General features: G+C 42.5%; 1 protein-coding gene across 2 annotated transcripts in view; it reads right to left on the reverse strand.

Moving 5' to 3' along the window:
* MCUB (mitochondrial calcium uniporter dominant negative beta subunit) overlaps window positions 3535-16428 on the reverse strand; it is a 112230-nt gene continuing 99336 nt past the window's right edge. The window contains exons 4-8 of one of the 2 annotated variants that reach the window (XM_021101676.1): window positions 14348-14452; window positions 7952-8112; window positions 6584-6787; window positions 5891-6007; window positions 3535-3757 (exon numbers count right to left, since the gene is read on the reverse strand). In XM_021101676.1, coding sequence (XP_020957335.1) covers window positions 3680-3757; window positions 5891-6007; window positions 6584-6787; window positions 7952-8112; window positions 14348-14452 — 665 coding nt within the window. In that variant the 3' untranslated portion in view covers window positions 3535-3679. Of the gene's footprint in view, window positions 3758-4703; window positions 5139-5890; window positions 6008-6583; window positions 6788-7951; window positions 8113-14347; window positions 14453-16428 lie in introns of those variants that run through there. The other variant, XM_021101677.1, reaches the window with a different exon arrangement.

The following is a 16428-nucleotide window of genomic DNA, read 5'->3' on the forward strand; positions in this document are numbered from 1 at the left end:
GGGCGTTCTCGTGACTCAGCGGAAACAAATCTGACCAGTATCCTTGAGGACACAGGTTCAATAGCAGGCCTCTCACAGTGGGTTAAGGATCTGGTGTTGCCCTGAGCTGTGTGGTGTAGGTCGCAGACACGGCTTGGATCCCACATTGCTGTGGCTGTGCAGCTGTGGCTCCAATCGACCCCTAATCTGGGAATTTGCACATGCTACAGTTGTGACCCTAGGGAAAAAAAAAAAGAAAACCATCTCAGAATAAATCAATCCTTTCGTGTAATACCATTAACATGTGATTTGTTTGGATTTCTTCCATTTTTGTTCCAATCTGTTTGAGTAGAAAGATTATACGCTGTTTATATTAATACCAATCTATAGTTTTAACATAAATGACATGTCTCATTTGAGAAATGACAGTCTAAGTTCTAAAAATGGTCCGAATGTCCTGCCTCTGATCGCTGAGCTATCATGTCCTCCGTAGGGAAACCAGTCGCACCTGTCACAGGGTAAGTACGGTGTGACCTACACGTAGCTCCTTCTCTGAAGAATTAAACTCTTAATTTTACTTTGTCAAGTGGGAAGATACAAATCAAAGGGAACTGTCTTTACTAAGAATTAATTCATTTTTCACATGACAAATTTTCTAAAGCCCTAAAAACAAAGAAGTATTCTTTTTTCTTTTTCCCCCTTGGCCGTACCCATGGCATGCAGAAGTTCCCAGACCTGGGACTGAACTTGAGCCGCCGCTGCAACCTGCATGACAGCCACAGCAATGACGGATCCTTAACCTGCTGTGCCAAAAGGGAACATCTAAAACACAGAGATATTCTTTGATAACTGTCTCTCATGTTTTTTTTTTTCTTTTTCTTTTTTTTTTCCTATTTAGAGCCACAGCCATGGCATATGGGAGTTCTTAAGCTAGGGATTGAATCCAAGCTTTAGCTGCTGACCTATGCCACCGCCACTGCAACACCAGATCTGAGCCACATCTGCAACCTACATATACCATAGCTCTCGGCAACGCCAGATCCTTAACCCACCAAGTCAAGTCAGGGATCAAACTTGCATCCTCATGGATACTTGCTGGGTTCTTAACCCGCTGATCCACAATGGGAACTCCTTTCATATTCTAATTCAAGGGTCAGTAAAATTTTTCTTTAAAGAGCCAAGGAGTAAGTACTTTGGGCTGTGCAAGTCACTATCTCTGCTGTGACAGCCACAGTTAAAGCATCAGTGAGCATTGCTGTGTTCCAATAAAACTTTATTTACAAAAATAAGCATAGGTATTAGTTTGTTGACCCCTGCTCTAATCTACCCTTTCTTCCCCCCAGATTTTCCTTTGGACTCTGCAAGAATTCAGAAGCCATTCTTTCTACTGTCCTAGTCTCAGCTTTTCCCTAGCACTGTATCTGAAAATGCCACAGACCTTAAACCTGTCTCTTGGTACCTCATTGGGCCCAGGCATTCTTCTCGGTGCTTGGGATGGAAGCGTCAGTGAATAAAGCAAACAGCACTCTGTCCTCTTGGAATTTACACTCAGGTGACACTTGCAAGGTATCTGCCTTAGAGGTTAGGCATGTTCAAAGGATTTTATCTCAATTTTCAATATGGTCAAGATATTATCTCATAAGTTAATTTGATGAGGAGAGGTCAGGTTAATCATCCGAGAATCTCCAACTAGGAATCTACTTGGGGCCAAAGCCTGCATGCTTGCCAACCCATACTGGATTCACTCGGCTGATTTCCACGTTAAACCCATCATCTGACCCCATCCTCCTGGTTCAGCCTTATTTTAAGACATAAATTTCTTTTCACTGTGTATCCTCTGCTTCGATGGAGAAAGACCCCCCAACAGACAGCCAAGACCTGTTCTGGGACTCCCCCACCACCACACCCACCCATTGTATTTTCTCTGCCTGAGATGCCTTCTTTCCAAATTCCACCTAAAAGGCAAGGCCACCTTTCCCAGTTGGTTTCTCTTAACTTTCACTATATTGATGGTCTTGTCTCTTCCTGGGCATAGAGTTCCTCAAAGGCAGAATATGTCCTAAGGGCTTGAAATAATAACCTGGATGGCATTTATTATAAAAACATATTAGTGCATAGCCTTAGCATGTTAATTACACACATGAATTTACTGCTAATCCAGAATCTCTGGGTTTCAGAGCTATTGATACAAACCACCAGGTGATCACTGTGTTGCTGTACTTATGGTGTAGGAAACCAGCTTTTGTTTGTTATGGCAAACCCACAGCATATGGAAGTTCCTGGGCCACAGATCAAATCCTAGCTGCAGTTACTGTGGCAATGCCAGATCCTTTTAACCCACTGCACAAAAGGTGTAGAAGTTTGAATCTGATTTGATTGAAATATTATCCTAAAAACAGTTTTTGTTTTTTTTTAAGCAAACCTCTTAATATCGGGGTGTCATTATTACCTTTTCTGTCCCATAGTCACACTCTGAAAAGGTTACATCCTGGATAATGTATTAGATACCATTAGTTGTACACAGAAAGATTTATGATCTACTGTGAGTAGATGCTTATATCTTTTCTAGCTATGGGCACTTGGGCAAATTAACCTCTCTAAACCTCAGTTCTCACTGAGATTAAAAAATAGCTACATGCTAGAATTATAAGATTACAAATAATATATACATAAAATGCCTAGAACAGTATTGGATAACAATAAATAGTATCTAAGTAAATATTAGTTACAATGAAACATTTCAAATGACATAATAATATTACCTATATATATATTTTTTTTCTTTTTTTTAGGGCCGCACCTGTGGCATATGGAAGTTCTTAGGCTAGGGGTTGAATTGCCTGTGCCACAGCAACTAGGGATCCAAGCGGCATCTGCGACCTACACCACAGCTCATGGCAACACCAGATCCTTAACCCACTTAGCAAGGCCAGGAATCTAACCTGCATCCTCAAGGAGACTAGTCAGGTTCTTAACCCGCTCAGCTCCAACAGGAACCCTAAATTTTTGCTATATTTAATGATAAAAATCTTCTAACTACTATGAATTTAAAAAGAAATTAATGACAAGATGATTTTTTTTAGGGCCACACCCGAGGCATATGGAGGTTCCCAGGCTAGAGGTCTAATTGGAGCTGTTGCTGCTGGCCTACACACAGCCATAGCAATGCCAGATCCAAGCCACATACATCTGTGACCTACACCACAGCTCATGGCAACGCTGGATCCTTAACCCACTGAGCAAGACCAGAGATCGACCCTGTGTTCTCATGCTCCTAGTCAGATTTGCTTCCACTGAGCCATGACAGGACCTCCAACGACAAGATGATTCTAAATGAAGCCCAAGAATCTAGGTGAAGCCAAGCACACTGACCAGTTCGCCTCCGCACAGGAATGAAACAGGGCAGCTGACGAGGACTCTCAGTGTTAAGGGCTGGGCTGCAGCAGGAGCTTTGATTTTGACGGACACATTCAAGCTTCTTCCAGGAGTCAACTTCAGCAAGCCGTGAAAATCCACAAACCAAAAATCTCAAGTGACAACATCAGAGAATACCTGTGTTTTGTAAGCATTTTTTTTTTTATTAACAAAAGAGATTGAAACAGTCAAATTAAAATATACTACGAGACTAAAAAAGTTCCAGTTGCTAAGTTGCAAAATGAACACATAATGGAAAAATTCACTGACATTTAAAAATGTAAGATTACTTCTTTTCATCGAGTTCCTCCACTGGCATCTGCAGGTAGAGAGAGTGGCGCACACGTCTCAGGGCTTCGGTAGCCTGTCCATGGGAAGAAGAGGCACTGATCAGAGAGGACCACAAGCTTATCGGGTTAGTGCTCATGAGGCAGGCTAGACCTTTAATGTCTCCTTAGGGCAACACATACAAGTGGCAACTGCCAACATTTTAATTTTATGTGGATCCTTTTGCAAAGATGAAGTTTCTTTTTTCTTTTTTGTCTTTTTGGGTTCGCACCCGAGGCATATGGAGGTTCCCAGGCTAGGGGTCGAATCAGAGTTGTAGCTGCAGGCCTACCCCGGAGCCACAGCAACGCCAGATCTGAGCCTCGTCTGCGACCCACACCACAGCTCATGGCAATGTCGGATTCTTAACCCACTGAGTGAGGCCAGGGATCAAACCCGCGACCTCATGGTTCCTAGTAGGGATTCGTTTCTGCTGCGCCATGACAGGAACTCCCGAGTTTAAAGTTTCTATACACTCTTATAGTTCTAGTTAAATTCATTTCCCCCTTTATATCGTTTTTTTTTTCCCAGCTCATTAAAAAAATAACAAAACAGAAAACCACTCTGACCTATCAGTTTCCCTTCCCCCCCCTCAACTTTATTACCTTAAAAAAAAAAAAAACTTTATAAGGTGCTCTTCTAAATCTTCAATGTTATAAACTAGTTGGAAGAATAGTCCTTAGCCTTCTTGGACTGGATCATTTAAATGCAAGAGTATCCACTAAATTTAGAAGAAAGCATCATTATATTTTTTACTAACGAATGATTATCTGTAATTTAAAAACAGATACGTATATATTTTTTTGTGGCCACACCTGCAGCATATGGAAGTCTCCGGGACAGGGACTGAATCTGAGCCATAGCTGTGACCTACATATACCATGGCTGTGGCAACACCAGCTCCTTTAAGCTACTGTGCTGGGGCAGGGATAGAACCCATGCCTCCTCAGAGACCCAAGCTGCTGCAGTCAGATTCTTAACCCAGTGTACCATAGCAAGAACTCCTAAAAATATTTTTTTAAAGGCTCTTTATCTCCAATTTTTGGGCTACAGATTCAATTCTAAATATAGCTTTCCTTTTTTAAAATTTGAGGGGTGGGCAGTTTAGAAGGTACAGGTAACAAAAGATATGATGATTACTGGCTATTAAATGATCATGCATTGAGCAATGGAAGATAATTTTACCAAAACTTTTTTCTTACAAAATTGCTAAGAAAAATTAGAAATCTAGTTATGCGTTGAGAAGTCACCCTCTGGACAAAACTAATGAGTCCACTAGGAGGCCAGAGATAAATGGTCCCTAAAAACCAGATTGTACGAAGTCCTTCAGAGTACAGGATCCAGAGTCAAACATCTGGCTTCATACCCTGGTTTCCCCACTTTCTAGCAGGGTTTGCCTCTCTTTTCTCATCTGAAAGCTGGAAAAGATGAAAGAAGGAACACCGTATTAATTCTATTTTTATTTAAGGAGCAGAAACTTCTCAGCGTCTTTAGAGAGCTTGAAATTGTTTATCAGAGTGCTCACTTTCCTAAAAATTCTACTTACTTTCATGTTCTTAATGGTACAAAATCTGCAGTTGAGCTTGATGTTGGACTTTTTTTCTTTAAAAACACATATTCACTTAGACATAGAAACTATTAGGAGTTGCTGTCGTGGCGCAGTGGAAACGAATCCGACTAGAACCATGAGGTTGCGGGTCAATCCCTGGCCTCACTCAGTGGGTTAAAGATCTGGCATTGCCCCGAGCTGTAGTGTAGGTTGCTGTGGTGTAGGTTGCAGATGCAGTTCGGATGCAGATGCTGTGGCTGTGGCCGGCAGCTGTAGTTCCGATTGGACCCTTGGCCTGGGAACCTCCATATGCCATGGGTGGGGCCCTAAGAAACCAAACAAACAAACAAAGAAATAGATTTCTATTCAAAACCATTATTTTACTATCTCAAGTTCATGTAAGACATTTCCCATACACATTTAAAGCTATCCGCATGTCAAATACAGAAGAATAAAACCGGAGGAAATTAACAGGACATGACAGCTGTTAAGGTCACAGAACAAACCACAACACCGAGCAACCTATCTCACACCAAGACTTAACCTGTGAGGATGAGCCACCAACTGTATTTCCCTCCCAAATAAGACCAGCTAAAAGATGTCACATGTGCAATAAGGTACCTTAGCAAGATCTTCTTTGAGCTTGTTGTACTGTGCCACGTCAAAATGCTGCTGCTTTGATCTCTTGTGGAAGAAGTGAAGAAACTGCCGGCTCTTAACAGCTGAGTAAGTATAATCCTAAAATAAAGAAAACAGAACATGTTTTAAATGAACATAATGCCTCTGCCAGAAACTTGCCTTAGTAACAACAAAGCAACGGAAGGCGGACGAGTAAAATATTTGCAGTGGCCATCGGAGCGAGCATACGGCGACACAAGGAAAACATTTAGTCTCGTTTGAGACCAACTGCTCCTTTCAAGAGCAGGCAAGCTGGGAAGAGAAATCACACAAAGAGGGATAGAAGATAGAAAAAGGAAAATGGAGACTTTTGGCACAGTAATCGCAAGATAAAGCTAAAGTTACTGGGTGGTCTGCAATTACAAATTCACTTTTATTAGATTTGATGTCTTCATTTCAGTGGAGTCATTCATTATACCTTACGTTGTACCATTTACTTCCTTAGAGCAGTTACATATAGTTTCTCTGTGCTAGATATAAATCACCATCCACCAGAAAACCACCAAATTTCACAGCTGAGAGAAACCCAGGGAGCCACAATTCAGTTAACTAAAAAGGTTTTATTGCTCGTTACTTTTATTGTCAGGAATTATTTACCGAAGATGTTGTAACTTACTCTTTTCTTAAATGACTCACCTGTCGAGTGACTATAAAGTATGCAAAAAAGACCATGGAATTTGCAAAGGTGATGAAGTACGTGACTGGTTCCATGATATCCCAGGAGTACACCCACCAAGTGAGCCAGGCCAGTGCCCCGCCCTGAATGGACAGCAGTGCCAATCCAGCCCACAGGAGTCCACTGGATTTGGCTTCTGAGCGCGCTTCGATTTTAGCCTTCATCTGAGGGGAGGAAGATGACTGTTAGTCTCAGTTGACAGTGCACCAGCTACAAAAACAGGTGGGGGGCAGGAAGGAACAAAAGGCACATCTGCACTACTTTAAAAAGGTCCTATTGATGGAAGAAAAAAAAAACAGAATTTATGAAACATATATATTAATGGGTGATCACTTATTTCCAAATCGGGTCATTCACAGACCATTTTTTAAAATTATAAGGGTAATACCTGCTCATGGAAAAAAATTTAAATAGTATAGAAGGGCAAATAATGAAAAACTCAAAAAGTCATCCTCTGAAACCTAACTAAAATTATATGGCTATTTTTTTTTCCTCCTAATTTTAGCCAAGAGCTTTTTTTTTTAATATTGCTCAATGAATTTAGTACATTTATAGCTGTACAATGATGCATGCCTGTTTTCTTTCACCCAGCAATTTCACTTCTGGGAAGTCATTGGCACACGTGTGATTCATTAGAGGTTCATTCTTAAGAGTAAAAAAACAAAAATTACCCATTTTTTCATCAAGCTATCATACAGCTGTAATGAGGAAGCTCTCCAAAATGGAGATCTTTCCAGTATACACTATTAGTGAAAAAAGGTGAGACTAATGTATGACAAAACATACCCTTTTCCAGAAAAGGGAACACAATAATATATTTGTATTTATGCATGGATAAAGTCTGAAATGATACACAGGTTCAGGGATGTGGTCTATGGTCTGGGACAACACCAGATCCTCAACCCACTGAGCAAGGCCAGGGATCAGACCCACATCCTCATGGATACCAGTCAGGTTCATAACCTGCTGAGCCACAATGGGAACTCCTATAGATCTTTAAAAGCTTAATGCAAGTAATTATATCACCAACTTTTTAAAAAACAAAAAATTAAAATGTGGGCACACTATGGCTGTGCCTTGGAGAGGAGGCGCAGCGGAGCTTAAGGTTCAAGTTCTGGCTCTACCACCCATTAGCTCTGCATGTTTGCTGTCTTAGTGTCCTCATCTCAAGAATGAGGAGGATAAACCAAACCCACAGGCTCACTGTGAGGATTAATGGAGAAAGTGAGCGCCTGTAAAACATTCAGATTAATGCTTACATGGAGTTTGCTCGACAAAGTATTGGGTGTTATTTACAATGGACAGAGTCAACGATGATGCTTCCAAACCTGTTCAAGGGGCTGCAGCTGTCCCTTCAGGTGGTTAATTTTCTCCAGTAGATGGCGCTCTCTCTGTTTCTGAAACTCGCCTGAATGCAAGGTGGTGAACAGTCTGTGAACCAAGGATTTCATGTTTTCCATCTCAGTGGCATGCTCGCTACTCGGTTTTTCTGCGAAGACAAGACACAAGGGAACCATCACGTCTTTTCCTCCAAGGCGTGTCAAGTCCAGGGAACCAAACCTGAGTCCCAGGGCTGGCCACCTGGCACTCCCTACTCCAAGGCGGGCATTTGGTATTGGCTTTCATTCCTGTCTCAGGTGATTCTATTGCTCCCTCTCTGGAAAAATAACAAACCCGACAGTAGGATTAAATATCATAAGGGAAAGAAATATAAAAAAAGAATGTATATATGTGTATAACTGAGTCACTCTGCTGTACAGCAGAAATTAACACACTATAAATCAACTATACTTCAATAAAAATAAATTGTTAAATATTCCTTGTTTTTGTTTTTCTAATATGACTAGGGCTGTTTCTTTTTTAAAAAGAAAAGTAACATGAGAGAAGAGAGCATCCATCTGCCAGAATCCAGGTAATACCTCACCTTAGTTTGTAACACATTAGTTTACAGGTTCACTTTTATACCTGAGTTAACCTAAAATTCCTTTTTTTTTTTTCTTTTTTGGGCCACACCTGTTGCACATGGAAGTTCCCAGGCTAGGGGTTGAATTGGAGCTACAGCTGCCAGCCTATGCCGCAGCCACAGCAGCACAGGATCCAAGCCTGGACTTCGACCTACACCACAGCTCAGGGCAATGCCAGATCCCCGACCCACTAAGTGAGGCTAAGGATCGAACCGGCGTCCTCATGGATACCAGTTGGATTTGTTTCCGCTGAGCCACGATGGGAACTCCCAAATTCTTCTCTCTTTACCCTTAATTTTCTATCCAAAAGCATTTTAGGATTCACTGGGGAAGGAGCTCATGTACAAACATGTAAACAAAAGGATAATACACATGCAAAAAGCAATTCAAGTGTAAGTTCTTTTCAACAGGTGTAGATCCCAAGGAAGGTTCATATTGACAAGAAAGGCAATCACAATTTCCGAGTTTTTTTGGCTGCTCCACAGCATATGGAGTTCCTGAGCCAGGGATCAGATCTGAGCCTTAGTTGTGACCTAAGCTGCGGCTTCAGGAAGGCTGGATCCTTAACCCACTGTGCTGTGCGGGGAATCCAGCCTGTGTCCTGCATTCCTTTAAGATGCTGCTGATTCTGTTGCGCCACAGTGAGAATGCCACAATTTCCAAGTTCTGAACACAGAGAGGTTTTTTGGTTTTGTTTTTGTTTTTAGGGTCACACCTGTGGCATATGGGAGCTCCCAGCCTAGGGGTCGAATTGGAGCTACAGCTGCCGGCCTACGCCACAGCCAATGCACCTCCGGATCTGAGCCACGTCCGCAACCTACCCTACGGCTCATGGCAACACTGGATCCTTAACCCACTGAGCAAGGCCAGGAATCCAACCCACATCCTCATGGATACTCGTCAGGTTCATAAGCTGCTGAGTCACAACGGGAACTCCCGAACATGGGGTTCTTTTGATGATGGATTTCTCTCATCCTTCCACTTCGGTGGGTCTATAGGAAATTGGAAGTCTTCATTCTGTCCCAGTAATGACCAAGCTGAACAAACTGAAAATCAATAGTCTTCTTGGATTTGTGAGAAAACTGAGATCACAGGACAAACTGCTGCACACGAAACTGGAGAGATGGATGGGCGAGTCCAGAGAATCACAACATAGCAGAGCAGGATCCTTCACGGATCCCAGGGAACTGTAACTGACCGGTTACTACAGGTTTGGTGGAGGCAACTCTGAGTTAAAGACTACAGTTGCCCCCAGTTTTATGGGGGCATGCCCACTCTTCCGGGAGCTGTACCCCCAGGAGTTCTACCAGGATCTCATGGTGAAGGTCAGAGAGGAAGACCCTGTGCTGGAGAAACAGCCACTCTCGAATACACCAGAGCATCTTGTTCTTAATCAGGCCGGCCCTCCGAGAAATCATTTTTACCAGCGCCTACCTACAGAGGATTTTAAAGGCATCTGACTCATCTGCGGGAAGGGAAATACCCAATTCTAGCACCCTCTAGCCGTCCTTATTTTTAACCCTCAGAAAGACATGGAGTTCACTGTCCAGGGCACAGGCTCAGGAAAGAATGAAAGAATGACCTAATGATAGGACTAGAGAACACATCCCCCCCCAACACACACCTTACAGTCATACCATTAAAGGCTTGTTTGCCATGGCTCCCTTTACCCAGTATATAGTGTTCAGCTTTCAACAAAGAATTACAGGGCAGGAGTTCCTGTCTTGATGCAGCAGAAATGCATCCGACTAGGAACCATGAGATTGTGGGTTCGATCCTGGCCTCACTCAGTGGGTTAAGGATCCGGCGTTGCCGTGAGCTGTGGTGTAGGTCGCACCTATGGCTTGGATCTGGCATTGCTGTGGCTGTAGCGAAGGCTGGCAGCAACAGCTCTGATGAGACCCCCAGCCTGGGAACCTCCATGTGCTGCAGGTGCAGCCCTAAAAATCCAAAAGACAGAAGAAAAAAAAAAAAAGAATTATAGGGCATACCTAAAGGCAAAAACACAGTTTGAACAGACAAAGCAAGCATCAGGACCAGAGCTGGATATAGCAGGAATACTGGAATAATAGAGTAATCTGAAGTAATAACTATAATATATGACAAGGGCTCTACTGAACAAAGCAGACAAGATGCAAGAACAGAGAAGTAACGTAAGCAGAGAATTGAAATTTCTATGAAAGAATCAAAATGAAATGCTAGAGATCAAAAGCTGCTACAACAGAATAAAAAATGCCTTCCATGGACTCATTAGTAGTAGTGCAGGGCTAAGAAATAATCTCTGAGATTAAGGATGTCAATAAAAGTTTCCCAAACTGAAAAACAAAGAAAAAACTCCATCATATTTAATGTGAGAAACCTGATGCCTTCCTGCGAAGACCAAGAAAAGGGTAAAGTATTTCCTCTCATCACTGAAAAATCATACTGCGAGTCCTCGCTAATACATTAAGAAAATAAAAGTTGATTATGAAGGAAGAAATAAAATTGTCTTTGTCCACAGATGACATGATTGTCTATGTGGAAAATCTGAAAATGGACCAAAAAACTCCTGGAAGTAATAAGCAATTATAACAAGGTGACAAGATACAAGGTTAGTATATAAAAGTCAATTATATCATATCCTTGAAGTGAACAAGTGGAATTTGAAATCAAAAACACACCAGCAAATACATTAGCACCAAAAGAAATTGAAAAACTTAGACATAAATCTAACAAAAAATGTATGAGATCTCTGTGAGAAAAACTACACACTCTGATAAAAGATATCAAAGAAAAGCTAAATAAATAGAAATATTCCTTGCTGATGGATAGAAGGACTCAATTATTATCCAGCTATCATCAGTTCTTCCCAACTTTATCTATAAATTCAATGCAGTCTCAATCAAGAGCTCAGCAATGTTTTGTGGAAATCAACAAATTTGGTTCTAAAATTTATATGCAGCATCCAAAGATTCAGAACAGCCAACTCAGTACTGAAGAAGAATAAAGGCAGAGACTGACACTGTGCAGCTTCCAGGCTTACTCTAAACTACAGTGTCAAGGCTGTGGTTCTGGTGAAAGGCCAGAGAGATCAATGGAGCAAATTCGAGAGCCCAGAAATAGACCCAAATAAATGCGGTCAACTGATCTTTGATCCAGGAGCAAAGGCACAGAGTGGAGCAAAGACAGTGTTTTCAACAAACTGTGCTAGTAAGAACTGAACATTCATATGCACAACAATGAATCTAGACTCAGACTTTACACCCTCCACAAAAATTAACTCAAAATGCATTATAGGCTTAAATATAAAATGCAGAACTAGAAAACTGCTAGAAGATAAACTCTAGATGACTTCGGGTACGGCGATGACTCTTTTAGATATAACACCAAAAGCCTGATCCATGGAAGAAATCGTTAAGCTAGACTTCATTAAAATGCAAAACCTCTGCTCTGCAAAAGACAATACCAACCAAATGAGAAAACAAGTCAGAGCTGGAGAAAATATTTGCAAAGAGAGATACGATAATGAATTGTGATTCCAAAATATACAAAGAAGTCCAAAACCAACAAGAAGAAAATTAACATCCTGCTTAGAAAACGGACAAAAGGACAGAACAGACACCTCACCAAACAGGATATACAGATGGCAAGCAAGCATTTGAAATCATACGTTATTAGACAAGTGTAAATTGAAACAATGAGCTGCTACTACTTCACATTAGAAGAGCCCAAATCCACGACGCGGACACTAAACACTGGCAAAGATATGGAGCAACAGGAGCCCTCATTCCCTGGGGACGGGAATGCGAAACGACGCACCTCCTTTGGAAGAAAGTCTGCCGGTTTCTTACACAACTAAACATGCCCTTACTTTGTGTACCAGCAATCATGCTCCTCGGTATCTACCCAAATGAACTGAAAACTTATGTTCACACAAAAACCTGCACACCGATGTGTATAGCCACTTTATTCATAATTGTCAAAACTTGGAAACATCCAAGATATCCCTCAGTAGGTGAATGAAGAAATAAATAGTGATACATCCATGATAATAGAATATTATTCAACACTAAAAAGAAATGAACTATCAAGCCATGAAGAGACATGAAGAAAACTTAAATGCACGGAGTTATTGTCGTGGTGCAGCAGCAACAAATCCAACTAGGATCTATAGGATACGGGTTTGATCCCTGGCCTCGCTCAGCGGGTCAGGGATCCGGCATTGCCATGAGCAGTGGTGCAGGTCGCAGATGCAGTTTGGATCCCATGTTGCTGTGGTGTAGGCTGGCAGCTGCAGCTCTGATTCAGCCCCTGGCCTGGGAACTTCCATATGCCTCACCTGCAGCCATAAAAAGGCAAAAAACCAACCAAACAAAAACTTGAATGCATACAATTCAGCAAAAAGAAGTGAAGTCTGAAAAAACTTACATAATTTATGATTTCAATATTTAACATTCCGAAAACACAAAACTAGGGAGAAAGTAAAAAGGCTGGTGGTTGCCAGAGGTTAAGGGGCAGGTAGAAACGAAGCAGCAGAGAAGGGAGGACTCTGGGGGGCAGTGGAACTACAACGGCGAACACATGTCATTATACACTTATTGAAACCCATTAAAAAAAACATAAAACGGTGGGAGAGAGATGAATCAGGAATTTGGGATTAAATATATATACGACTACATATAAAGTAGATAAACAACGAGGACATACTTTAAAGCACAGGGAACTACATTCAATATCTTAGGATAACCCGTAACAGAAAAGAATCTGAAAAAGAATATATCTTCTCATATATATATATATGGGTATAACGTCCTGCTTACAAAATGGACCAAAGATCTGAACAGACACCTCACCAAACAGGATATACAGATGGCAAGCAAGCATCTGAAATCATTCATACACACACACACACACACAAAGTATGACTGAATCACTTTGCTGTATACCTAGAACACCGAAAATCAACTATACTTCAATAAAAATGTTTTAATTCAAAAGAAAACAGGGTTCCTGCGGTGGCACAGTGGTTTAGGAACCCGACTGCAGTAACTTGGGTCGCTGTGGAGGTGCAGATGCAATCCTCAGCCCGACCCAGTGGGTTAAAGGATCCGGCGTTGCTGCGGGTACAGTGTAGGTGGCAGCTGTGGCTTGGCCCAGGAACGTCCGTGTGCCACGGAGGTGGCCATAAAAATAAAGCAATCAATCCGGAAAAAAAACACCAGAACCATAAAAGGTATGACACCAAGAGTGAACTCTGAAGTAAAATAGGGACTTTGAGGGATGATGATCTGAAATGTAGCTTCATGGACTCTAACAAATGACCCTCTCCAGTGCCTGATAGTGGGGACGGCTGTGGGAGAAGGGGGAGGAGGTGGGAACTCGGTATTATCTGCCCCACCTTGCTGTGAATCTAAAACTGCACTGAAAAAGTCACGTCGGCTTTAAAAAAAAAAAAAAGTTAAGAGCTGTACAATAGGACACACTTGAGTTCAAGATTTTCAGGTCCACTTCTTCTTAACCCAATAACGTCAGATTAAGCAGTCAAGATCCTAAAATGAAGACTTAAAATTCTAAAAAGAGCATGTGAGACTAAAAGCCCTGAGAGACAATGACTACCGATCATCTATATCCTTGCTAGACAAGCTTGAACACGGTTCTCCAGAGCCTTCTTGGTCATGGGGTTAATTAAAAAGATTCTCGAGATAAGTCTACACCCTGGGGTGGGGTGGGGGAGACAGGGAAAGGCAACTGTTAAGATAGTTGCATAGCTGTGTTTCTTACCTTCCTTGGAGCACTGTACCTCATATGTTATTTCATTAATAACAAGTTTAAAATCATTCATTAGCAAAGTTTCCATTAAGGTTGAAGCTGCCACTTCACTGCCATCTGAAAATGCAAAAATATGTCCTTATTTTAGTAGAGTAAGATCCATTTTCTAACATGTAGAAAAATACTTACCGACCCTGGTCTTCACAGTACAGTAGTGGACATTTGCCTTTTGGGGAGGGGGTCCCCAGTACTGTTCCCCCTGGGAGGAACCCTCCTTGTTTCTCTACGGCCCATGACACTGGACCAACAAGAGCAGGCAGGTGCTCCCTCTCTGGCGGCGGGGCTGGGATCCAGACTGATGTTCCTGGTGAGACTGTGTCTGCGGACAGTCATGCAAAGATCCTTGGAGAGGGGGACACTGCACAGCAAGGCCGGAGCAGTGCCGGTGGCAGCCAGGGGAGGGGAGTGTCAGCAGCAAAGCCCATCAGGCCATTCCCAGGCTAACCTCTTAACTCTCGTCCTTCTTAGGCTCCTGCCCTCCTCTGAGCCTGGCTTCCTGTCCGTTCCAATCGGACCGCCTGGTGACACACTCCTCTGCTTAGCCAGAGTCCCTTTCTGCTGCTTACAGCCAAGCCCCTGCCCCTGACTGGTACGTGGAGGCATGCAGGTAGTAACATTTTTAAAAGCCCACCTTTCTCTTATTTACGTACTTATTATTATTATTTTGTCTTTGACTTTTTAGGGCTGCACCCACAGCATACGGAGGTTCTCAGGCTAGGGGTCTAATTGGAGCTACAGCTGCCAGCCTACACCACAGCCACCCCAGATCCAAGCCGTGTCTGCAATCTACACCACAGCTCAGGGCAACGCAGATCCTTAGCCCACTGAGCAAGCAGGGATCAAACCTGCAATCTCATGGTTCCTAGTCGGATTCGTTTCCGCTGCGCCACAACGGAGATGCCTATTTATTTAAATGTTATGGCTGCATTTGCAGCATATGGAAGTTCCCGCCAGGGACTGACTCTGAGCTGCAGGTGCAGCAACCCTAGATCCTTTAACCATTGCACTGGGTCAGGGATTGAACCTGCACCTCCGCGGCGACCAGAGCTGCTACAGTCAGATTCTTAACCCACTGCGCCATGGCGGGAACTCTTCTCATTTTTAATTACCGGAGGTGACTGATGGGTGTTGGTTAAAATTTAGGAGCCAAGCAACACCACAAACCACCACCACACAGGGCTCCCTCCCCTTGTAGCTTAGGAAAGATGAGGAGAGTCAAAACTGAGAGGGGGTAGGGGTGGCAGGGAGAGTCACAAACACAATTAAACCCAAGGAGTAAATATGCATTTGTGGGTTTATTTCATAGAGGTGGAGACAGGCAGGAGGGATTCTAAAAGTAATTTCAAATATCCTAGGACCATTTCAGGAAAAAAAAAAAAAATCTCTGGGAAAATTTCAGTCGAGATTGGGCACGATCAGGGTGGTATGGCTGCAGGCATCTAGGAAAACTTCAAAGTCAGTGTGCTCTGCACAGTTTCTTATACAGCCTAGTTTTTGCTGCTCTATTTTTGAGCTTTAACGTAACCCAGGTGTCACTGAACAATAAGCAAAAAACTGACGCTGGCTGGGGTTTCTCTCTCGTTATTCTTTCAGAACCGTCTACATATAAGTACGTGATATAAAATCAAGGATGTGTGTTTTCGCCCAGGCTGGCATTTGCTTGGCTGCACTCAATCAGAGCTATTTCGGCCACACTAATGTGCTTGACAACAGTTAACCCTGCTGGTAATATCGGGAAGAACCTGGTTGCCTGCCTCCGGTCTGGCTCTCTTTTGTTCTAGAAGGCAGCAAGTCAAGTTTGCACCTGGGTCTGTTCCTAGAATTTAGCTGTTTGGGTTCCTGTTCATCAGCTGGGGTGAGATCATCTTCCCAGGAATTGCCAAATAATTCAGCCCACACAATGGGCAAAGCTCTGACAAGCTTAGAACACTCTTTTCAAGCCCAAATTAAAAGCAGGCACATTCCACCCACAGAGCCTCTTTTTAAAAAGATCAGCAATACACCAGTAAGTTTTATCCGACTTTGCAAGTGTC

This window comes from Sus scrofa, chromosome 8 (assembly GCF_000003025.6).
Source record: "Sus scrofa isolate TJ Tabasco breed Duroc chromosome 8, Sscrofa11.1, whole genome shotgun sequence".
Classification (NCBI taxonomy): Eukaryota; Metazoa; Chordata; class Mammalia; order Artiodactyla; family Suidae; genus Sus; species Sus scrofa.